The sequence below is a fragment of the Quercus robur genome, chromosome 8 (genome assembly GCF_932294415.1).
Source record: "Quercus robur chromosome 8, dhQueRobu3.1, whole genome shotgun sequence".
In the NCBI taxonomy this organism is placed as follows: Eukaryota; Viridiplantae; Streptophyta; class Magnoliopsida; order Fagales; family Fagaceae; genus Quercus; species Quercus robur.
In genome coordinates this window covers 37,851,139-37,876,849 of record NC_065541.1, presented here as the reverse complement: position 1 = coordinate 37,876,849, position 25,711 = coordinate 37,851,139, and the positions used below count along the sequence as shown (strand labels likewise).

General features: G+C 38.2%; 1 protein-coding gene and 1 non-coding gene across 2 annotated transcripts; both read left to right on the top strand.

Moving 5' to 3' along the window:
• Nucleotides 1-6,904: 6,904 nt before the first annotated feature.
• LOC126696255 (G-type lectin S-receptor-like serine/threonine-protein kinase At4g03230) lies at nt 6,905-10,771 on the top strand. Its single transcript, XM_050393023.1, has 5 exons — nt 6,905-7,109; nt 8,549-9,010; nt 10,013-10,132; nt 10,291-10,502; nt 10,596-10,771. The coding sequence occupies exons 1-5, from the start codon at nt 6,905-6,907 to the stop codon at nt 10,740-10,742; spliced, it is 1,146 nt and encodes a 381-aa protein (XP_050248980.1). The 3' UTR covers nt 10,743-10,771.
• Nucleotides 9,685-9,757, top strand: TRNAE-CUC (transfer RNA glutamic acid (anticodon CUC)). Its single transcript has one exon. It is a non-coding gene; the product is annotated as a tRNA-Glu (tRNA).
• Nucleotides 10,772-25,711: the final 14,940 nt, after the last annotated feature.

Below are 25,711 nucleotides of genomic sequence, written 5' to 3'. Positions count from 1 at the left end.
CATCATCTATTACTAGCTTCATTGTAACCATTTGATTAACCAAGTCCTGGAACTCACTAAGGTGCTCGGCAATGGACTTACCCTCTTTAAGCTTCAAATTCACAAGCTTTCTAGCAATAAAAGCTTTATTTTGAGCTGTCTTTCTTTCATAAATACTCCTTAATTTTTCCTAAAAAGCCTCTGCATTTGTTTCCTAAGACACATGGTGAAAAACACTGACATCAATGCATTGCCTGATACACCCAATAGTTTTTCTATTTAGTTTCTCCTAGTCTCTATCTGACATATCACAAGGCTTGACACTATAACCCTGAATAGGGTCATGCAAATCCTTGCAATAAAGGTCATCCTCCATCATTGGCTTCCATATCGAATAATTCGATGCCAAGAGTTTAACCATAGTATTCATAGTCATATTCTCCATTTAATCCAACACAAACAATCAAACCCAAGCAACCAAAAGCTCTGATACCACTTGTTGGGGAAAAATCCTAATCCCCTCAATGTCTATGTGTGAATTAAATTATATAATTACCAAGCAATAGCAATATTATGGAAACAAAAATTTAAGCAAGCACCACATAAATACAACCACACAAGAACATCAAATCTTACGTGGAAAACCCTTCAGTATAGAGGGAAAAACCACTGGCAGCTTCGAAAAAATATCCACTATGAAATAGAGTTTACAACTATCAAGTTTATGCTAAACTTGAGTCCACAATAAATTGGATATACAACAAATAAATCTCAAGGAGTAAATACAATCTTACCATAAAACCAGTAGCCAAATCTTCCTCTTAATACCTCAACTCTCCATGGTTGTAGCAATCAAAAATTCCATGAGAACTCTACCAATTTATCTTCCTTGTGAGTAACTTAAGTGTTAGAAATACTAAATGCAATAATATTTTATTTCTCAAAATGAAAGAATATACATGAGTGTCTTTATATAGGAGACATATGAGTGCAATACAAGTAAGAGTGTAGTATAAGAATGTATGCTATACAAGTAATCTAGTTGGGCCTAAAGCCCACAACATTATACACATTAACAGTCGCCCTCAAACTCAAGGTGGATGTGAGACCAACTTGAGGTTGTCAACCAAAGTACGAAGGCGTCCTTTAGGATGTGACTTGGTGAAGATATCTGCAAGTTGATCTTTAGAAGAGACTGAGATCAACTTGAGAGCACCATGGACAAGACGATAGCGGATAAAATGACAATCAATCTCGATGTGTTTAGTCTATTCATGGAAGACATCATTGTGAGCAATATGAATGGCACTCTGGTTGTCACAATAAAGAGGAGTAGCAGAGGATGTAGATAAACCTAAGTCTTTAAGAAGCCATCATAGCCAAAGGAGCTCAGATGTGGTATCAGCAAGGGCACGATATTCTGCTTCAGTACTGGAGCAGGCCACATGAGTTTGTTTTTTACTCCGCTAAGAAATTAGAGAAGAACCAAGAAGAAAGCAATAACCAGTGGTGGACTTGCGATCAGTGGGATTTCCTGCCCAATCAGCATCAAAAAATACACGTAGAATAAGAGAAGACTGAGCAGAGTAGAAAAGATCATGAAAGAGAGTGCCCTTTAGGTATTGAAGAATGCACAAAACAGTAGCATAGTGAGTCGATTGTGGAGCAGACAGATACTGGCTCACTTGGTGAACAACATAGGAAATGTCTGGATGAGTGACAGTGAGATAAACTAGGCTGCCAACTAAGCGTCTGTAAAGAGAGGGATTAGACAATGGTTTCCCAACTTAGGGAGTCAGATGCGCATTAAGCTTAATTGGAGTGTCAACAGTCTTGCTATTAGTGAGTCCAGCCCGAGACAAGAGTTCAGAGGCATACTTGGCTTGAGTAATATAAAGTCCATCTGTAGAATGAGTGATTTTAAGATCCAAGAAGTAACTGAGATGTCCAAGATCTTTCATCTCCAATTGCTGACTGAGAAAATCCTTGAGTTTTTGAATGCCACTGAGGTCATCACCAGTTATGATCATATCATCCACATGCAGGAGAAGTAAAATAGTGTCTTTGTCAGTGCGATGAAGAAATAAGGCAGAATCATAATGACTAGCCATGTAACCCAAGCAAGAGATGGTAGAGTTGAATTTGGCAAACCAAGCTCATAGAGCTTGTTTAAGGCCATAAAGTGCACGTCGAATGTGACAAACCTTGTTGGAGTCAACAGAAAGACCAGGAGAAGGTTGCATATAAACTTCTTTACTTAAATCCCCATTAAGGAATGCATTTTTGACATTCATCTGAAAAAATGTCTCATTTACTGGTAGCAGCAACAGTTAAGAGGGCACAAACAGATGAGATACGAGCAACCGGAGCAAAGGTCTCTTTATAATCAATCCCATACTCTTATGTAAAACATTTTGCAACGAGACGAGCTTTGTAGTGCTCAATAAACCCATTAGAGCGAGTCTTAATCTTGTAGATCTACTAACAACCAACCACAGATTTCCTAGGGGAGAGTGTCACCAAATCCCAAGTATGGTTTTTAGATAATGCATCAAGTTCCTCTTTCATTGCAATCTGCCATAAAGGGTCAATGGAAGCCTCACGATAGGTGTGAGGTTCGTGTAATGTAGCAAGGGCAGTGTAACAATGATAGTCAAGTAAATGTGTAGGAATGGATCTTACCCGAGTTGAGTGACGAGGTAGAATGTCTTGTGGAAGATCTTTAGGCGGAGCAGGAGCAGGGGACCTAAGCTCAGGGCTGGGGTTAGGTAGCTCGTCCTCGACTTGTTCATCTTCCATCTATTCATTAAAGGGTGAACTAGGAAAATGATCAATGATATCTAGTGGTTGGACAGAGAAGTCTATAGGAGAATCAGGAGCACCTATAGGAGGATCAGGAGTAGCTACAACAGGAATATGTGCCTCATCTGGAAAAAGATCTAAGATAGAGGAGGAAGATAGGGAGGCACGGAAGTGAGAGAGCTCGACAAAGAGGCAATGTTCCCAAAAGACAACATTGCGGGAGATACGAAGATGATGAGAGACAAGATCATAACACCGATACCCCTTTTGAGTTTCGCCATAGCCAAGAAAATAACAAAGCCTTGACCGAGACTCAAGTTTGTTATGCTCATGTGGCTGAAGAAGAACGAAACAAGCAGAACTGAAGGAGCGAAGGTGGTGATAGTTTGGAGGTTACCTAAAAAGGTACTCATATGGAGTTTGATTTTGGATAACAGGACTTGGAATGCGATTAATAGTATGAACAGCATGAAGAGCAGTTTCGCCCCAAAAAAGGAGCAGGAACTTTGGTAGAGAGAAGGAGAGCACGAATAGTGTTAAGAATATGACGGAGTTTTCGTTCGGCTCTACCATTTTGCTAAGAGGTATCTGGATAAGTTAGTTGATGAACAATGCCATAGGAATGTAAAACAGCTTGGAAAGCATATTTAGTATATTCAAGAGCATTATCAGATCGAAAAATTTTGATGCGTTTGGAAAACTGAGTTTCAACCATTTTTGCAAAATTAGAATATACTTCCAATAATTCAGAACTATGTTTCATATTAAAAATCCAACTATAGCGAGAGTAATCATTGACAAAAATAACAAAATATTGAGACCCACCAATACTAGAGACAGAGGAAGGCCCCTAAATATCAGAATGAATAAGGTCAAAGATATTAGTGGATATTGATTCACTAGTATTGAAAGGCAAAACTGGTTGTTTTCCTAACTGATATGAGACATAATCAAAATTTTCTGTAGACACTGAACCTAACAAACCTCTAAAAGCCAATTGTTATACCCGAGAGGAAGATGCATGACCAAGTCGAGCATGCCAAAGTCAAAGGGAAGGAACAGAAGAAACAGCAGCAGTTGCAGCAACAGAAACAGGAGCAACAAGTGGAAGATAAAGGTTGTTCATGGGAAACATACGCCCAACTCTGGGACCGGTCCCAAGCTCCTGTCCATTCCTTGGATCCTGCATAATATACCCAGAATAATCAAAGATAATGCGATAACCCAACTCAGCTAATTGTCTCATAGAAAATAAATAGTAAGAAATATCAAGAACATTAAAGACCCCAGGAACCGAGAGGTTAGAGGTTGAAACGAAACCTATATTATGACCAGACATTGTGGAATCATTTGCTGTGCGAATATTAAGAGGGTGCAGTGCAGGTCTAAGGTCAGAGAATAAGGACGAGTGAGATGTCATGTGATTGCAACAAGCAAAATCCATAAGCCAAGAGGTAGGAGAAATACCAGATAAAGCTGAGAGAGAAGAGGAATAAGATGCATTACCAACCATATGAATGACATTAGCAATGATGTTTACAAGGTTATCTCTGGAAATGGTGAAAGTGGATCTAGAAGACTGAGACTGTGCAGAGATGGGAGCCATGGGTTGGACACTCTCAGTGGTAGCAACTGTAGTAGCAAAAATAGAAATAGTTTATTTGTTGTGTTGATAGCAAGTCTCAATATTATGGCCAAAACGTTTGCAAAAATTGCAAAGACGTTTGTTGGATTGTTGGCGACGATTGTTGCAAAAGGAAGAAGACTTGCCCTTATTCTTCATTTAGAAGATAAATATGAAAAAATGGACTGCAAAACTGAAATCTACATGAAAAATTGGGTAAGGAGCACCTAGATTGCAAAAAAGTCAACCTTAGGAAAAAAGTCAATGGTCAACCCTGAGAAAGTCAACGGTCAAACCACCAGAATCCAAATGATGACGTCAGCGGCTAACGCAAGCAAGTGACGTCATCAACAGCACAACTAGGGCTAACGTGGATGACATTAGCAATTGTAAGGTTGAATTTATTCAACCATCTAATTGGCTTTATTCCGTGCCAAATTTGCTTGTAATTCAGCAATTAGTAACCCTGTATTTAGGTGAGTTTGATGTAAGGGTAGTGAGTGAGATAGAGTAAAGATTGCTCAAGAGTGTGCAAGAAAACAGAGACTCGCGGCTTGGTCTCGCGGGTGACTCGCGGCTGCAAGCCACCAGACGCGGCACACGTGCCAAGCATGCTAGAAGGTGAACAGTCATGCAAGCTGGAGAACTACAGGACAACTGGCCATACAGTTATCTCGTGACTGGATCTCGCGACTTAGTCAAGCCGCGAGGTCAAGCCGCGAGCCACCCCTGTTTTGTAAAACCTGACGTTTCACATTCCTCTACCACTCCAGTATAAATATCCCTTTTACCCACGATTGTAAGAGAGCTTCCAGAGAGAATTTTGAGAGAGAAACCCTAAAGAAAAACAAGATTGATTCACCCACAATCTATACATTAGAGTCTCTTCAAATTCCTCAACTCTCTTCCTCTCCATTGTCAAATCCTTGAGAGGTATTATACCAAACCTGATTCTCACCATTATCATTACTATGAGAGAGCTGTTTGGATTTCTGGGAAGCAGTTAGGAAGGAACCAATCTTCATTGGTTGATGCTACGGTCTAGTAGCGGAATCCGGGAAGCTAGAAAAGAAAAAGGTTCGGCGCAACCTCGTTGGAGCATGAAGCTTGGAGGGCTTAGGTGCACTGGGTAGATTAGGCTTGGAGGGTCTATTGCTGTCCATGTATCCCAACTGTATTTTCTAGTAGATTGTTTACCGCTTGGAGGGCGGCAGAGAGGTTTTACGCCGAGGGCTTCGGTTTCCTCTTCGATAACACATCGTGTGTTGTCTTTGTGTTTGCATCTTCCTTTCTCTCTATCTTTGCCTTTTTATTATCTGCTGTGGATTGTGTTTTGTTTCGGCATAGATAGTTTTCACCAATTTCATATTATAGCGTATGTTAAGTTTCAGCACACTAGTTGTTTGACATATTGCTTGAATTGATTAAGTTGTAATTTGGGGGTCTAAACGTTCAAAGGTGTTTATACACGTTTTTGAACTTTCAGCAATGATGTCAGCGGGAGGTTGAGGTGCGTGTGGGCGCGTGACCTGAAGATGCGGCGCGTGTGAGCACGTGAGCAAAACCTAGATGTGCAGTGGCACGTGGGAGGTGCGTGGGCGATTGAGCTACAGAACAGAACCTTTGATCGGCGCGTGGGTGCGCATGCAGTCTCCGATGGTGTCAAGGTTTCCATGAGTGTGTATAGTGGCGCAAGACGATCTTAGTGGCACCTTTAGAAACGTAATCGGAGCAATATTTGCAGTAGTGATGCAAAGGGCAGTGGTCTGTGTAGTGTAAAACTCCTTAACGATAGCAGCTGTAGGTCCGAAACCCAAGGACGATGGCTGGAAGACGTCAGAGGTTCAACGGTGAAAGGCTATGGTGGCTGCTATGATGGCGGAAGCGATGTTGAGACTGAAGTCACACTAATAAAGACAAAACTACTAAGAAAAGGTCAGAACAGTGACTTTGATACCATGTTAGAAATACTAAATGCAATAATATTGTATTTCTCAAAATGAAAAAATATATATGAGTGCCTTTATATAGGAAGCATATGAATACAATACAAGTAAGAGTGTAGTACAAGAATGTGTGCTACACAAGTAATCTAGTTGGGCCTAAAGCCTACAACACTATACACATTAACATTGAGCAAAGAAAAATGTCTCATTTTTTCTTTTTTACTCTCTCACACTCTCATTGTGTTTCTCTCTATCTCTTCACACGGACTGCACCTCAAATGACTGAAACTCTCTCCTTTCGTGTTTCTTGCTCACTCTGGAACTCACACACAATAACCTAAAAAAGGACTCTCTGTTTCAGCTCTCCACTTAAGGCCGAATGACCTTTGTTATTTGCTTCTTTCTTTTCTTTCTTCCTTCAGCGTGTTAGACACACTTGCTCAGCTTTGCATTAAACCAAAAGCTGACTTTGGAAGCTTGAGGAAGCAAGCTCATTAAGAGGCATGCCCAACTTGAAGACTTTTGATAGCAAGCTCATAAATGAGCTTTGACAATGCACGTGGGCTGGAATCCAAGGGTGTCACATGCACCCAACAACGAATACGGTAATGTGATAAGTCTGTGGGAGAGCTTTGAAAATCCAACTGATACGTTTCTTCCAGGCATGTTGTTGCGTGGAGACATGAATTTGACTTCTTGGAGAGACCGTGATGACCCTGGAAGCGGGAGCTTCACATTTATGCTAGATACAGCCGGAAGTCAGAACGCAATTATCGTCAACAAAGAGGGGACGATTTATTGGAAAAGCCCGGGGTAGTTTTTACACTATCGTCTCAACAACAGAAGGTCAAACTTATTATAATTTTAAGAATGCAAGGTTGGTGATTAATTTTAGTGTGTGTTTGGATAGAACTTATTTTGCTGAAACTGAAAACTGAAAACTGAAAACACTGTAGCAAAATAATTTTTAAATGTGTGAATAGTGCTGTGGGACCCATTTTTAATGAAAAAATTGATAAAAAATGAAATTTGTAGGTCCGTGAACAGTGCATATATGCACTGTTCACTGCAAAAATTCAATATTTGCGGTTACTGTTCATTGAACAGTAACCGCAAAACGCGTGAAAACCAAAACGCATGAAAACCAAAAAAAAAAAAAAAAAAAAAAAGGAACAAAACGTAGCTCCAAACGCAGAAGCTGAATACAAACAGACCCTTAGTGGGAAGATAAGAGTATTGGGAACAGAGCACAAACGGGACAGGGTCCTTGTACTTTGCTATGCCGAGAGACAATTGTAGTGTGTATAATGTTTGTTGAAAATTTGGTAGCTGTAGTTTATACAATAATAAATTGGCATGCAAATGTTTGCCAAGTTTCATGCCCCATGTCGCTCAGAAGTGGTATTCTGGAGATTTTTCAGATGGGTGCACAAGAAATTCGATGTCCTGTGGCGACACCTTCTTGAAATTAAAGATGATTGTGATAGGGGATAAACCGGAACAAAAGACTCGGGTCAAAAGCAAAACAGAATGCAAAGAGTTGTGCCTTAAAAACTGCGGCTGCAAGTCTTATTCATATAATCAACGCTCCAGAATGCCATGCTGGATTTGGAGGCAGGAGTTAGCTAATCTTCAAGAGGAGTATGTTTAAGGTTATAACCTCTCCATCCGTGTAGCAATTTCGGATATAGGTACTGCACTAACTGGTCGATTTTACATAAATTTGCTTGAATTTCGAATATAGGTACTCCTGGAAATTCAGAAATCGTCTTCAATATGAAGTAGAAAGTTTAGAAACCCTGCCAGCTGTTTAATTATACTCCAAGCCCAAGTCTACTCAAAATGTTAAAGAAACAGCCACTCTCTTAAGATACTGGGCACAAAAAATAATAGTACTATCAACTTAGTAACTTTATTTATAATGAACTTGACAAGAAACATGGTTCTATATGATAGCCAAAATTTTGTTAAGATGAGCCGATAATTGAAAATATAAATTATCTTTACAGAACAAAAATAAAATGTTAACCTTGTCTGTATATGATAAACTCTCAACCATGGCCCATGGGATGATGGGCTGTCAGTTTGTGGACAGATGGATTTGCAATTCTTAGGCAAGTTCATTAATTATATGTATATAAGGCCAAGTCCCATTTGTTTGTGTTTATTCACTATTTGAAACTTGATATTTCTGCAGAAACAACTGTACAAAATTGTGAGCCTTGTGGGACAATCATGATCCCTTATCCACTTAGCACTAGCTCAAATTGTGGTGATCCTATGTACTTCAGTTTCAATTGCGACACTACCTCTGGCCAGGTTAGCTTCAAGGCCCTCAGTGGGACATATCAAGTCACTAGTATCGATCAAAATACATCAAAGTTTTTTATCCAAGTCAAGGATGTAGATAGTCTGCGGCTAAACCAGTCATTGCCATTTAATCTAACTACTCCAAGAAACTCTAGTTCCAATGTTTCGTCTAGAGTTACAGATGATGTTAAGATTGTTTGGGAGCCATCACTGGAGTCAATCTGCAATTTATCTGCAGATTGCGAGGATTGGCCACATTCAACTTGTAAATCAGCAAGTGATGGGAAGAGGAGTTGCCTTTGCACTATAAGCTTTCGATGGGATGGCACAAAGTTAAGTTGTACACAAGGTCAGGATTCTATATCATGTGCATATTGCAAATTAAAATTACTTTATTACAAATAATGATTTAGTTAATGTTGCCCCAGCTTTATATTTTCTTCCTTTACAAACTGTGATAATAGTTGCTTTAGTGATTTAGCACAATGTTAGGACCTTGTGTATTTAGCTAAGGACTAATTGACAGGGTTTTTTCTTTTACTTACGTGTAACAATTCTAATTTTACCTCCAAAGTTGGCAGGTCTTTCCAAAAATTTGCAAAATCGTCTACAGCAATGTCAATGTGATCATTACCGAGTCATATATTGTTAGTCTGTATTTTGTACAACAATAACCATTTTTATTTTACAAATTGATGAAAACATACATCCTTTAACTTCCACTAATTATCGTTTAATTATATCACTAATGAAACTAAACATCATGTGAGAGATTTCTATTCAAATTCTATACCCTGTTGTAGTTTTAAATGATGTGACAATATATTCACTTTTAAATTGATGAAATACTAAATCTCTACTAGGCAGTAGATTTTCTCCATTTAATTTGAAAAAAAAAGGAAAAAAAAAGTCTTAATTATTATTATGATCATTTTAGCATATCATTGAGATATAGATGAAAGTGGGGAATAACTCTTCTTTGTCAAGTAGAAACTAGTTTTCCAGCACTAAAGAGAACAAAAATCCGTTGTAGTCTAGTTGGTTAGGATACTCGGCTCTCACCCGAGAGACCCGGGTTCAAATCCCGGCAACGGAATCCTTCCTCTCTTTTTTTTTTTTTTTTTTTTTTTTTTTTTTTTTTTTTTTTTTCCAATTCCCGGAAATCCTTTTCCCTCTTTTTTTTTTTTTTTCTTTTCCAATTCCCTCTCTCAGCTTAGACTTTCAAACCTAAAAGGCTAAAAGCTTGAACCTCAGCTTTCCCCAATTCCAATTCCTCTCATTTTCTTTTCCAATTCCTTCTCAGCTTGAACCCGAGAGATTTAGTATGACTAGTCATCTCTCTTTGTTGTAGTTTCTTCACCATCAGAAAAAGGAATGATATTGCTTCTGATTGCTGGAATAACTAGTGTGATTGTTCTCTGTGCCATGACTTTTATCTACATATGGTTAAGAAAGATGACCAAGAGACAAGGTAAGCACTTTGCAAAATGCATACTATGCACTTTGATTCTTTATTTTTATTTTTACATATTTTATTTTGGGTTAGATTGAATCATAAAAAAACCTGTTACAAGTTCTTCCATGTAATTAACATGTGAACTAAGATAGATTAGTGTCTTCTGAATTTAGAAAATAGACAAATTGACCAAAGAAATCGAGTACAACGCATGTTATATAGTGAAAGCTATGTCCAAGACTTGATAGATTCAGGTGAGTTCCAAGAAGAAGATGAGAAAGGAATAGATGTACCTTTTTATGATTTGGAAAGCATACGAATTGCTACTAATAACTTCTCAGATGAAAACAAGCTTGGACAAGGAGGCTATGGGCTTGTTTACAAGGTAATCTCAGCAACATTTAGTGGTCATTAATGTACAGATGTCAGCTAGTTTTTGGTCAATGTTAATTTCGTGTATTGGGAATTTTGGTCCCAGGGTAAGCTTCCAAGTGGTCAAGAAATTGCTGTAAAGAGACTTTCAAGTGTCTCAGGTCAAGGTCTACTAGAATTTAAGAATGAGGTGGTATTGATTGCAAAACTTCAGCATCGGAACCTCGCCAGACTCTATGGATATTGCATATAAGGGAATGAAAAAATTTTAATTTAAGAGTACATGGCTAACAAAAGTTTAGACTTCTTCATATTTGGTTCGCTTCTAAACCTATTTCCTTTATCTACTATCCATATTATGTTGATTTTATATCTTATTTTTGTTGCTAAATTTATTTTTTCAAATGCAAACTGAAATTATGGAAAAACACAAGATCAAAAGTAAAGCATATTTTTGGACTAGGAGATGCGTTTCAACATCATTTTGGGAATTGCTCGAGGGCTTCTTTATCTTCACCAAGACTCTAGATTAAGGATCACTCATTGAGATTTGAAAACCAGTAATGTTCTTCTAGACCATGAAATAAACCCTAAAATATCTGACTTTGGATTGGCGAGGATTGTTGGTGGCAAACAAACGGAGGCAAATACAACAAAAATAGCTGGAACTTAGTATGTTTCCTATACACAATATGATTGTTGTAGCTGATTGTTTGTGTATTATGGCAAATCTTCATTCTAATAACTTTGTTTAGATAATATGCACAAAGTGTCCTGCTAATATCATAATTTATACAACTGTTGCGATGTAGTGGCTATAGATGTAGTGGCTATATGTCTTTGGAGTATGCATTAGATGGAATCTTCTCAATCAAATCCGATGTTTTTAGTTTTGGTGTAGTTTTACTTGAGATTATATGTGAAAAGAAGAACATAGGTTTTTATAAGTCAAAACAAGCAATGAGCCTTCTTCTTCTTCTTCTTTTTTTTTTTTTTTTTTTTTTTTTTTTTTTTTTTTAATTATTATTCGGAAACTTTGAAACTTCTATTCAACTTGAGAAAAATGAAACTACATCCTGAGCGCATGCGTGCTCAATAAGGCTAGGAGTTTCCTCCAACCAAACAACTAAGTTCCCAATTTTTTTAGCATATTGGGCTAAGATACGGGCGGGTTTGTTACCCTGCCTTTTTACATGAGAGACATCAAAAAATCTATAATTCTAGGCTTGATGTAGGATGCTTTCCATTTTAGTCTCCACCAAGGCATCTGACATTGACACCCTTTTCAGAGCATTATGTAAACTTAGGGAGTCAGTTTCAAAGGTGACCTCTCGAAACCCCATCTCCAGCATCCACTCCACAGCAAATTCCATTGCTTTTGTCTCCACACTTAGTGTCGACAGTGGAGCAGGGATTTTCCTGCTCATGGCCACCATTACCTGTCCCCGATTGTTGCGAATTACCAGGCCCATGCCTGATGCTTGTGTTTCGGTAAAGGTAGCACCATCAACATTAGCTTTGTATCTCCCTTCCCTCGGCGCAGACCAACAAATTTCTTCCTTATCTCTTTGTGGTAAGACCTTCTCATGAGTAGCCCAATTATCCTCCACTTGATTGAGAGCCTTCTTCAGGACCATGTACCCCTGATTGCCTGCCCCTTCGAGGCTTATAACATTTCTATTTTTCCAAATTTCCCAGCATATCATTGTAGTCTTTTCTAGCATTCCAAAGTCTTTTGGGGTATGCTTTATGACATTCCAAACAATATCAATGAATTCCCAGTTTCGAGCTATCATGAAAGGGAAGACCATTTTGCTACTATTCCAAACTTCCTTCGCCTTTCCGCAGAACCAAAACATGCGTCCACTAGTCTCTGCTGCCTTGTTACAACTTGTGCACAGGTCATTGCTTGTGATGTGGCGCTTCCTCAAGTTCGTCTTGGTGGCCAAAATATCTTTGCAAGCCCTCCAAATGAAGTTTTGAACTTTGTTTAGAGTCTTCATGCCCCATATTGTTTTCCACAGTAGCTTCATCGCTGCTTGGTCAGAAGTCTCCCCCAAAACATCTTTTTCATTGACCTCCAAGATTAGTTTGTAGGCACTACTAACCGTGAACTTGCCATTGCTTGTGCCACTCCATGTTCTCTTATCTGGAGGCAGACTTAGGCTTAAGGGAATGCTCATGATGATCGCAGCTTCGTGGGGGGGGGGGGGGGGGGGGGAAGACTTGCTTAATCAGGTTCGAGTCCCATTCACCAGGTGGGGAGGGGAAGAGATCTTGTATGTGGATGGGTTTGGGATCCACCTATCCCTCCATATCTGGATGTTCTCACTGTTGCCTACCCTCCAGACCAAACCTTTCTCCACAATCTTTTGGCTTGCCATTATATTGTGCCAAGCAAAGGATGGGTGTTTACCTATGGTAGCATGTACAAAATCATCGGTGGGGAAATATTTTGCTTTAAAAACTCTTGAAAAGAGCGAGGATGGGTGATTTTGAAGCCTCCACCCTTGTTTAGCCAAGAGGGCTAAATAAAAACTTTTTAGGTCTTTGAATCCTATACCTCCTATATCCTTTGGTTTGCACAACTTTTCCCAACTCAACCATACCATCTTTCTCTCTTCCCTTTTCTGCCCCCACCAAAACTGACAGACCATGCTCATTAGTTCATCACAAAGGGCATTGGGGAGCTTAAAGCAGCTCATAGTGTATGTTGGGACCGCTTGGGCTACTACCTTAATGAGAACTTCCTTCCTAGCAGCTGAGAGCAGCTTCTCCTTCCAACCAGACAAATTTTTAGCTACCTTTCCTTTCAGTTGGGCAAAAGAGTTGGTCTTCGATCTCCCAATGTGTGAGGGGAGGCCTAAATAAGTCTCGTGTTGCCTAATTACCTGGGCACCAAACATAGTTTGGATTATCTCTTGTGTCCCTACATCTGTGTTTCGGCTGAAGTAAAAGGAAGTTTTTTGCTTGTTCAGCTGCTAACCAGATGATTCCTCATACACATTCGTGTGATTTTAGAGCTTTCTGCCACTGTTGCCCTTCCAAAAATCAAACTGTCATCAGCAAAAAATAGGTGTGATATTTTCGGCTTATTTCTACAAGCTGATATGCCTTTTGACTTCCTGTTTTGGACTGCTTGGTGGAGTAAGGCAGATAGTCCCTCCGCACACATCAAGAATAAGTAAGGCAAGAGAGGGTCACCTTGCGAAGACCCCGGGTAGGTACGATGTGGCCTTATGGATGCCCGTTTATTCGGATTGCATAGGAGATTGTCGTAATGCACTTCATCATCAAACCCACCCATCTTCTACTAAATCCTAGCTTAATCATGATCTGCTCCAAGCATATCCACTCCACCCGGTCATAAGCCTTGCTCATGTCCAATTTTAGCGCCATTTCCCCAACCTTGCCCTTCCTCTTTTGGCTTATGTGGAACATAGTTTCTGATGCCACTAGGATGTTATCTGTGATTAGCCTTTCCACCACGAAAGTGCTCTGGTTCTCAAACACCAGGTCTGGGAGAAAAAGTTTCAATCTGTTTGCTAGAATTTTTTAAGCAAGTTTGTATGCTACATTACATAAGCTAATTGGGTGAAAATCCTACACCTGCTTTGGATCTTTTACTTTTGGAAGTAGCACTATATGGGTCTCATTAAATTTATGAGGAATGATACCAGCTTTTAGAAAATCTAATACAGTTTTAGTTATGACATTACCAACTGTAGGTCAAAATTGTTGGTAGAAAAGGGGGGCATCTCGTCTAGCCCCGGTGCAGTGGTGGGGAACATCTACTTCAAAGCTTTATCCACCTCCTCTGCTCAAAAATCCCTGGTTAGGAAGGAGTTCATATGGACTGACACCTTCGGGTGAATGGCATCAAGTAATTCCTCACTAACTGTTGGGTTAGATGATGTAAACAATGATTCATAATATTCAAGGAAAACATTCCCAATCTCCTCCATGTCCTCTTTCCAAACTCCCACCTTATCTGTAATTCCTAGAAGTGTGTTATGTTGGTACCTGTTAGATGCCTTAGTGTGGAAAAAGGAAAGTGCTCTTGTCGCCTTGTTTGAGCCAAGAAATGTGCGTTCGCTAATGTCACATTGCTTCTTCCATGTCCAACAACCTGTTCAGTTCCCTCCTCGTGTCCTCAATTTCTGTCAATAACTGAGGGGTACCTTTCTGACATTCAAGTTCTTGGAGTGATCGTTGGAGTTTGGAAATTTTCTTTCCAACGTACCCAAAGGTTGAGGAGTTCCATGAAGCCAGTGCAAAGCGGCATTCCTCAAGATGGCTTGAATAAGGGGAGTCAGATGCTCTTGCCATTCCTTTAGCCCACGCTTCCTTCACCACATGAATGCATGACTTATCTTGGATCCACATTGATTCGAACCTGAAACGCTTCTTCCTTTGCCATGGTTTGCTCCGTGGAGGGCTGTCTTTTAGAAGTAGGATGCAGTGGTCAGATGCAGAGCTCGCTAGGTGATGCAGTTGGTGAGTGGGAAAGCTTTGTGCCGACCCCGTTGATACTAATGCTCTGTCTAGCCTTTCCCTCATCCAACCCCTGTCTCCAAGCTTGAGGCATCAGGTAAAATTCTGCCCAACGTAGCCTAAATCCCTTAGTTGACTCTCATTCACGAAATTGCAAAAGCAAGCCATTTGTCTAGCTGGACGGTTGCTGCCTCCTTTTTCTCCTCCTTGTATCAGCTCATTAAAATCCCCAATACAAACCCAAGGTAAAGAGTTGCCCCTTGCCAACCTAGTGAGGAGGGACCACGACTCCTCTCTCTTGTTCATTTCCGGGTTTTCGTAGAAGCTCGTGAGCCTCCACCGTGGGGCATCTCCCATTGGCACAATGATGGCATCAATGTGGTTCTCGGAGTAATTTTGAATCTCCACCCGGATTTCCCTCTTCCAAAGGAGTGCTAAACCCCCACTTCTTCCTTTGCTAGGTACCACCAACCCCCTTGGTCTATCAAGAGTTTCTTGAATACTATCTATCTCAAAAAAAAAAAAAGAGCTTAGTTTCCATAAGAAAAATTAAAATGGAATCTTGTGAAGTCACTACCTTCTCTAATGCACGGACTAGTCGGCGGTTCCCAAGCCCCCGACAGTTCTAGCGATCCCGGCAAGGCTGCCTTGCAGCCTCCACCGATAGTGCTTGCTTGATCAGATTTTGGCTGAGTGCAATCTGGCTCTCTACTTTCTTAGATCGTTTCTCCATTGGAATGTTGGCTGGGATTTCTTTTAAAGGCATCATCACCTTCCTTTTCGCGCCGATCCCCACTCCTTCACTGATCAGAGTAGCTAGGTTGACGGGTTCCCTTGGCACCCTTTTCCATGTCGCCAAGTTGCTCGGATCATTGTGGCCATGGGTATTTTTCACCGCCTCTCCTTTCTGCAGAGAGTTTTCTTTTCCTACCCCACTTTGTTTGGTTTAAGATAACAGCGTGTTTATCCCTTTCAACCCCTTTGATCTTATGGTGGGCCCTTCTGTACTCTCTTTTGACCCAGTCGTGATGTTTCCTTGAAGGTTAGCTTTGTACTGAAACTCTCCATGGTGGGCTTTAGTACCCATCGTGTTTTCGCTATGTTGCGCAGGCCCATCAGCTTGAATGTGGCCCTTATTAAAAGTTGGGTTGGACCATAAGTCTTGGGGTGATCCACTACTGTTCAGCGTTTCTGATTCCTCCGAAAATCGCATGCTTTGGGTTTTGATTGAGATCTTCCTTTCTCGAATTCACCACCATGTCTATTCCACTTATTGCCTGGTCTAAATCCTGCAGCTGGGCCTCAAAATCCACAGCCACCCTATTTGGCGACGCTAGACCATCTACTACCATATCTAATGTAGCCCATGTTTCCCGGGGTCGCTCGCCGCTGCATCCTGGCTCCTTTGCCTCTGCCAGGTGTTTTGTAGGGACTGGCTTAGGCTGGTTCCTACTCCACACCACATTCGCCTTAGCTTCCTTTTCTTTCTTAGTTTCCTTCCGTCCTACCTCTGCCACTAATGGCCTCTGCAACCAATCCGTGTTCGCTATAAGCCACGGACCAAATTGCCTATCCTCTAGACCAAGCGATTCCTCGCTTTGAATCCATAGGGAGCAGTCTCTATCGTCAATGTAGAGTTTCCCGCACCAATAGCAGAATTTCGGCAGTCGCTCGTACTGCAAGTCCACCCAAGTTGAAGAAGTGTTCCCAATACGAACCATTCTACCCCTGCAAATTGGTTCTGATATGTCAATGCGCACCCTTACCCGTAAACATTTCCCCATACTGAAGCCTCTTTCCACCCTGTCAACCTTTTCAACCTCTCCCATAGTTCCACCAATGCGTTCCCCCTTGTCTCTGGTCTGTTTTCTCATTGGCAGGCCGTGGATTTGCACCCAGAAGGAGGCCTGTTCGAGAGTGAGGGTAGAGACAGATTCCAACACACCAAGCCTATGTAGGACCAATAGATACTTGTCGTAAGACCATGGACTGGACCATAGGACCTCGTTCATATCCTCCTCATTCATGAATACAAAGAGTGCCGTGTTATCATCCGCATCCTGTACTTCAAAGCCTTCTATTGTTTTCCAAATGGGTTTCAAAGTGCGCACTACTGTTTCCAAGTTATTCTTCTTTTTGTGAGGAACTTCCCAACAACCACCATTTCGGGATCTTCCTCCTTTGGGTCGATGTTTACCTCCCCACCTTCTTTTCCAGAGAGTTTTAGGTTCTCACATCTCTAAGTTAGTTCCGCCATCTTAACAGCGAGGGAAAACCAAACTTAAAAACAAAGTTTAAAAAACCGAGAGTTCTACCTATAGGAGAAAACAAAGCCACAAAGGCTATTTCTTCCACCCCTTCAGACGCCCAAGGGAGACCAAGAGAGAGGGAAAAACTTTTTCACCTCGTAGGCTTTCTCAAGAGAGAAAACCATAGAGAGAGAACTTTTAGCAATAGTATTGTTTATACTCTTCTACTTAAAATTGTATATAGCAATGAGCCTTCTAAGTTATGTAAGTGTGTTGAATTTTCATAACCATCTTCATTCTCATCATATTTTGTTTCATTATAGGCTATGTAGGTGTGTTAAGTTTTCTAATAACCTATGCTTTGGTAAGTTTTTACTTCGTACCAAAATGTTTGTTTACTGTCATAGGCATGGAGATTGTGGACCGATGGCATGCTGTTGGATTTAATGGACGAGACCCTACGAGATATTTTGTTTTCTAATACTCTTATGTGTACAACATGACCCAAGTGATCGCCCCACCATGACAATTATTATCAAGATGCTTGATGGTGAAACTTTGAACCTTCCAACTCCCAAACAAGCAGCCTTTTCCATAAGGAGAGACCAATCCAGCACAACTTCTTCTTGTAGACCGGAATCAAATAATGAATTTACGAATAGTCTAGAAGGACGATGATGCATGGTTACGGTTCTCATGAAACTTGTTATTCTCTTTATAATTCCTATTGCAATCTACAAGGAGAAAATGCAAATATTTTTCGTTAGGCGAAAACACTATTTTAATCCCTAAATTTGGATGTCAAAGTTAATTTAATTCTTATATTTTAACAACAGTCAATTTGATCTCTATTATTTTCAATATGCAATCTATGCCTATGTGGCAAACAGTTTGTACAGTTGGCATGTCTAATATTAAAAAAATTAAATGAAATGACGATGTGTCTAAATTTTATTTGTTACATTAGTAATTAGTTGGCAAAAAAGTCCACATCAGCTTTTACAAATATATTTATTTTCTTTTCTTTTTTTACTCTCTTAATTTTTCTTTTAACTTTCTTTAATCAAACATAATTTTCACATAATTCACAATTTTCTTCATTGTTCCGGCAAATAACAATTGAAGGTGCATAGCTATTTCACCCGGTGGAGACCATGATTTGGAAACCCCTCTCTCTCAATAATTGGGAGTTATTGTGTTGTGTTGTGTTGTATTGTATACCAAGTGTATGTATAGCAACCAAGGCCACTAGAAACCCATACAGAGACTCACAAACACAAAACCCCCAAACCCAGAGTCTGCAGTGTTAACCAAACGGAAAAGACATGGACCTGATCTAAGGAGATGTTTTCAATCAAGCATAAAAATGAAGCCTATATGCGTCTTTATGCAACTATTACTGCATAATTGTCACTAGTGGCTGTTATGTGTTACAATATTGTTTCTTACCTGTCTTCAGAACTAACTTTAATATCAATCTATACTTGTGCGGGACTCAGTTGAAACTACAATAAGAGGGCTGTTTGGTAACATATGCATCAGCTATCTTCCTAGCTTCCAAATTCCTTCTAGAAGCTTCCAACAACCTAGCAGTGGTGAAGTTTTCTAACTAGGGACCTATGCTGTAACGTAAGTGCTTGCACTAGAATTTGAAACCCAACTACTTGCCCTTGTAAGCATACATGATGCTCTGCATTAGCTTCCCTGCTGAATAAAATTCATTCATGCTAGACTCTATCAACAACAGTTTATTACGTAATTTTTTTTCAATAAAGTAATTAAAGTTTAAAAAGGTCATCAATAATAGTCCAACTGGTTGACACTTTTTATTGTGTTCATGACATCCAAGCAGGGCCAACTAGAGCATATAAGCAGTGGCAATGGTCTAAGGGCCCCACATAACAGAAGACCCCCTTTTTTAACTAATACTATATTATAATATATGTATGCGTACATTTTAATTAAGGCTTTTTTTCCAGTTTCAAAAAAAAAAAAATTAAGGCTTTTTTTTTTTTTAGATAAATTAAGGCTTCTTTAGGCCTTTACCTAAATAATAATAATAATAATAATAATAATAAGGCCCTTTTCTTGAAGACAACGGTGAAGAGGCAAGATTAAAATTAGACAAAACACACCTAACAAAATTAAAATCTAAAGTAATACTAGACAAATTCATTAAATCTAACTTTTGCCCCTTGAAATTTGCCAAAAGAAAGACTATTTATCTCTAAGAACAAACACCCCCCCCCCCCCGACACACACAAACAAAAAATGATTCTCTCTATCTCTCCACATGTTAATCCTTGAAAAAAAAAAAAATTCCAGATATTTTTTCTGAGTGCTCATCTGAATGTTCTTCGTCTTGATCTTTTTCTTGTTAAGCTTTCTTGGTACCAGTGGCTCATCTAGGTGGACGGTGTGTGTGATGTGCCTGCTTCGATTTTCAGGTGGCTTCTAGCATTCAATTTTTAACACTCCTCCTTTCTTCTTTTTTTAAATGAGCTATAAAAGCACTAGCATTAGATATTTAGCATTTAGCACACCAATGGCCAAACACCAAAAGACCACCTACATTAGATGTGTCATATGCCTAAAAAAATGGCATGGTGCTGCAATACCCTAGTAGAAGGGTATTGTAGCACCATACTATTTTTTATTTAGTTTTTTAATTATATTTTCTGTCTCTCCTCTCATCGTCAATTCTCCACTTCTCTAGAATCTTTTTTTTTTTTTAACCTATATGTCTATTTGCTTTGCCTCTATCTCTCTCTCAACCATCCCTCTCTCACTCTCCACCTCTCACCATGCTGCCAATTCTACTAATCTCACTCTTTGGATTTTGAGTTCATTTTGGTGATTTTGGGTTGGTCTAATTTTGGGTTTTTTGGTGGTTTTGGACCAGTGTTGATTGGTTGATTCTGGGTTGTCTTTATAATAGCTAGTGGTGATTGGGTTAACTTTGGGTAATGCTTGGTTGATTTTGGTGGCAATTGGTGGTGATGGGTTTGCATTTTGTGTTGGAAATATTTTAGTGAATAAACAAGTTTTAATACAAAATTAATATCCCAAATAATTAGCAAGAACATAAAATAAAAAGGAGTTTAGAACAATCTCACAATGCTATAAAATCATGCTACGAAAGCGTTGTCCTTAAAGGTTGATTCGTGCCACCCAAAGTAAAATTTGGTGCGACTGGTTCTCTTGGCCAAACAACCCCCCAGGATTAGACCATAGCATCAACCTTTGTGATGGACACACTTCCACTCACAAAGGTTCAAGAACAACTTATATTGTCTTTCCTTAGAAAAAATATAAATAGTAGAAAAATATGTGGGAGAGACATATAGTTGGATTGTGTATATCTAAATATAGAGTAATATACTATGACTTATAAGAAAGGGTGTGATGATGGGTATTATATAGGCTATTCATGACAATAATAACATATAGTTATTGGTAACTAATCTATATCTATATATTACTAAAAGTTGAAGTATAACATTTAATATTGCTATGCTCATGTTGAGTCACGTCAACAGCTATGTCATTATCAATTTTTTCCCATTTTTTTATACAATTTTTTAACATTTAAAGTGAAGTAAAAACTCTATTATATTACAATCAAAATATCATATTTATCTTATTTTTAACTATTCTTATTTATTATTAAATTTTCAATTCCATTTTAATTTTTCATATCCCTCTACCTTAACTTTCTTCAACCTTTCTCATTCCATTTTAACTTTTCATATCCCCACTACTCTCAATATTATTATTATTCTATCTTTTTATCTTCCTTTATATTTGACTCTTCTTATTTTTATCCTCATACTATAAAATTGTCATTCCCTCTCTTATTCCATGCATAATTTTCTATTTTTCCACACACAAAACCCTCTCTCTCTCTCTCTCTCTCTCTCTCTCTCTCTCTCTCTCTCTCTCTCTCTCTCTCTCTCTCTCTCTCTCTCTCTCTCTCTCTATTTTTTTTTCTTCAGTTTTTGGTATTTACATTTTTTATTTTAGAGTAACAGGTTGATCATCAAAACAAACTGATGCAGTACTGAAAACTCCACCAAATGCATCACATAAATCAATTTTAGACTGCTTAGTTAGTTTGCTAAAATTGGAATTGACTGGTAATCTAGCTTGACCTTTTAGTGAAAGGGCAAGGGGAGACTTCATGAAAGACACATTTTGGCATGTATCTCATACATTAGAGCAAAGGTTATTTGTTGCTTGGCTAGATTGGGATGAATTTGCTGAAACAGTGGAGTTGCAAAGTATAGGAACTGGCCGGGATGTAGAACCAATTATGGACTTCTTCAGGAGATACTACCCTTATTTGCCAATTTGGTTTCTAATCCATTGTGCTTAACTAATTCACTTCAAAGACAGCTGACTTCTTGTTTTTTAATCTTATTTTCCTCTGTATTTGTCAATTCAGGACAAACATAAATTGGAAGGATTTATTATTATTATTTAAACTAAGATCCTTCAACTAGAATTTCAGTTCAATGCTAATTTAGCTTGGCTCTAATTTTTTTGTGCCTGTTTGTTTGATATCGTGGACCTAGTTCATCAACTACTCAAACTAACATTTTGATTAGCTTCAAGTTGCCTATTTGCTTCAGGATTAATGCCTAATGAGAAATATTATGTAAACTCATTAATTAGATTAAAGTACATCTTTTACTCTTAAATTTTGGAATTGTTTTTATTTTGGTCCTTATAATTTGATTTAGTATTCATATTGCCCTGATCGTTCATTTCAATTGGTAATCTAGTAATACCAAAAATTATATGGGCAATACTAATTGGACTTAATGGATGACACTTATTTGACACTTAATGGTCAGATGATTATCAAAAATGGATGACAGGGTTAATATGAAAACGAAATCAAATGTGAAGGGCCAACATGAAAAGTTAAAAATATAAAGGACCAAACGGAAAACAACCCCAAACTTTAAGGGCTAAAATTGTACTTTAGTCAATTAATTAACTATTTAACAATTATGCCAATTTAATTAGTGATTTTGTACATTTTTAGACCCCTTAAAACACAAGTTGTTTAACCTAATATTAAGCCAAGTTGATTAACAAGTTCATTAAAGATCTAGGTTAAACACATTCAAATCATATCATGTGAATAGTGCGAAAAAGTAAATAATATAACGATATGATAACCCAGGAAAACCAAACCGGTAAAAATCTAGGAAGGATTTAACCTAGCCATCCTCAAGGTAAAACAGATCCACTATGAAAGAATTGAAGTTTTACAATAAAACTTAGACCACTAACATCCTATTACTATCTTGTGTAAAAAACTTACTACCATGACCGTGACAGCTCTAAGTCCATAGACTACTTTCCTTGATCCACAGCAACCACAAGTACTCCCATTTGTGCTTTCTTTAAACTCTTGAAACGGCAACTGAAGAAATCACCAAGTTCTTGACATCAATCTTGATCTTGATAACCCTAAGTGTGTATAAAGGTAAACACCTCTAGATCTCATAAGAGATTCACACACACAGCATTTAAACAACCTCTGAAACATGGTTAGGGTTTTTCCGTTTATACTTGAAGCAAAACATAAAACCCTACACGTCATATGGGCTTGAGTTGAGTTGGAAATTCTGCAAAAAAAAAAAACAATCTGCACGATTTTCGATCAATCGAGCCTTACAGAAATTGAATAATAATTTCCTGCAATTACTCAATTCCAACTTTACACATAAACACACTTTGAGCAGCCTAAATCTAGACTCTAAATTTTGATCATGGTTTGTCAACATTACACATTGAAGTTCTAATACATTTAGATCCTAAAGTCTTAAAACCTAACAAACTCCCCCATTGGCAATCCATGACAAAACACATAACAAAATCGAAATGCTCGAAGTTACAAAACAGCCCAATAAACAATTCAACCTAATTACTATCTATCAGTTGACAGTGTAGACAGCAACACAATTGGATAAACCTGTATAGTCTTAAAACACTCAACAAACACATAAACGCATGTGTGGAAAATACAAGTAAAATAAAATAAATTCTTGATTTCACAAAATAGTTTAATAAAAGACATATATCATGAATAACCTCATAATATAAATCAATAGCCAATGTAACACATGTGAAACAAGAAACAATAATAGAAATAAAAACATAAAACAAAGTATCTCCCCCTAACATATACAACACATAGAAATAAATACATCATGAGCCAAAAAAATAAATACATCATGAAGCACCTAGATACAATCTAAAACTTCAAAGCTCCAAAAACTCAAAATCTCCCCCTATCTCCATCAATATGTACTCCCCCATTTTGTGACAAATTGCCAAAGGGCAATCAAGGCTCATCATCAAAAGGAGGTGGTGGAGTAGATCGCCGAACACTCGCCAAATCCACATGTAAAGCCTGAAGCTCCGTGAACACATCCACCAAAAGCTATCCATGTGCCGCCTAAACGGTCTTGACAGTATCCAACATACTCTGAATGGATGAATCACCTAAAGTAGAAGGTGGAGGATCAACTGCGGCAGTGGGATCGACAAACTCCTCAGTTGTGGGGTCACCAAAAGAAGGAGGATGAGATGCAGCACCTGTGGAAGACTCTACTCGAGGGTGTTTAGAGCTAGCTTTCATCTGAGCTGCTCTCTGTCTAAGGAAGGTGGCACCTATAGGAGCTATAATACGTACAGGCTTAGACGTAGGAAAATCCTCTAAACCTAGATGTAACAAAATCCTATGTATAAAAACAAGGAAAAAAAGACCATGTGTTGTAGAACTACTCCTATGAACCTCAACCAAGGAACAAATGAAAAGAGTAGGAAAACTCAGAGGAGCATCAGTCACAAGGGCATACAAAAATGCACTTCGCTCAATAAGAATGGTGTGTAAGTGAGAGATGGGCCAAATAGAATGACAAGAAATCCGAAAAAACAAATAATGGATCTCAGTAAGCTCATGGGAGGTAATACGTGGATCAGTACCTCACTGAATGGAAGTACCGGTGAGATATAACATAATGTCATCAAGAGGAGGGGTCTCTAAATAAGGGTAGACTAGTTGTCATACCAAAGGTACCCTAAGCCATTTGTAATTGGTAATCTGAAAGTACAGATTTCGTTAATAGCTCTACATTCGTTTCTTTTAGCTAATATGTCTTTACTGAATCAAAATCAAACCACAAAAATCATATAAAAATCACCAAATTAGAGTTTAAAATTATAATTAAATTTTTAAAAGAAATCTAGGCACATTTGCACAAAAATTCCATGTAACTAAGTCACACTTAGAAATATTGGACCCTTTTTCTTTTGTATAAATAAGGGGTCCCAATGGGATGAGGGAGCTAACAATTTTCTCTCCAAAACATTTATTGTAGGAACACAAAAGTTTTCCGTTGTAGACTTTTCATGATCAAAGAACATGACTTGCCAACTAATCAAACTAGAGTTTTTAGTACCTATAGCAATTTCACAACATCAAAAACAAACCCTAGTGTATACAATATCAAATTCCATAGTCTCTTGTTACATCAAATGAGTGTTTAATTTTTCTTGCAATGTATTGAATAGTAAAGCTTCTGGGCCATAGTCTCAATTACAACTCTTAATCATGTTGGACATGGATGACACCTATCAACATCGTCTCATTATGAGATATAGAAAAAATTTGGAGTATACACAACGTTTAGTGTGAATGGGGAGAAATTTCATTCTATTCCAATTGGTTAGGTTAGTAAGGAACCTATTCCAATTTGATGATACTGGAATTTTGTATACAAGTAATAATCAAGGAAACTTCCACCTGGAATTTTGTATACAAGTAATAATTAAGGAAACTTCCACCTAAAATAAGTCAGACTTTTGGCAAGAGAGAAAATTGATGTCAAGACAAATCATGCTAAGGCCGACCAAAATGGACCATATTCTTAATTTCTTATCTCTATTTGTTCCATGTACAAGAATTATAGTCAATGCTTGGCGTATAAAAGTTGAACATCTTATCTAAAGTCCATCCTCTAAAAGCTTGAGAAAAAATTCATTTAAACCAACACAATATATAAATTATAAAGGAATCAAAGAAAAATTTTCAAAAATAATGAAAATTTAATCTATGCTTAAATTCTTATAAGGATGAACACAATAGCAATATCCTTTTTTAAAAAAAAAAAATTAAAGATTTAAAAATCTATACTTATTTTGTATGTATGATAAAGTCTTATCACAAAGTTTTTTGAGACTCATGTTAATTAGTGATTAGAAGTTATAAAAGAATAATCATCAATATATATATATATATATATATATAAGCAGAGATCTCATGTGGGAGTGCGTGAGGTCTTGCCAAGTGACGCTCTAATTTTGCATATAGCATTTTTTTTTACCTCTTTCATTAAGTTTTTTTTACTGTTACCCAAAAGTTTACATTAACTTATTTTACTGTTATCTCATTAGTCTCTCA

What these genes read in the sequence shown, in the direction of transcription:
- LOC126696255 (XM_050393023.1), top strand. Translation starts at nt 6,905, where the DNA reads ATGCACGTGGGCTGGAATCCAAGGGTGTCACATGCACCCAACAACGAA. An exon ending in AAAGTTAAGTTGTACACAAG is followed by an intron (nt 9,011 to 10,012) that starts GTCAGGATTCTA and finishes TCTTTGTTGTAG; the next exon opens with TTTCTTCACCATCAGAAAAA. An exon ending in AAAGATGACCAAGAGACAAG is followed by an intron (nt 10,133 to 10,290) that starts GTAAGCACTTTG and finishes TTCTGAATTTAG; the next exon opens with AAAATAGACAAATTGACCAA.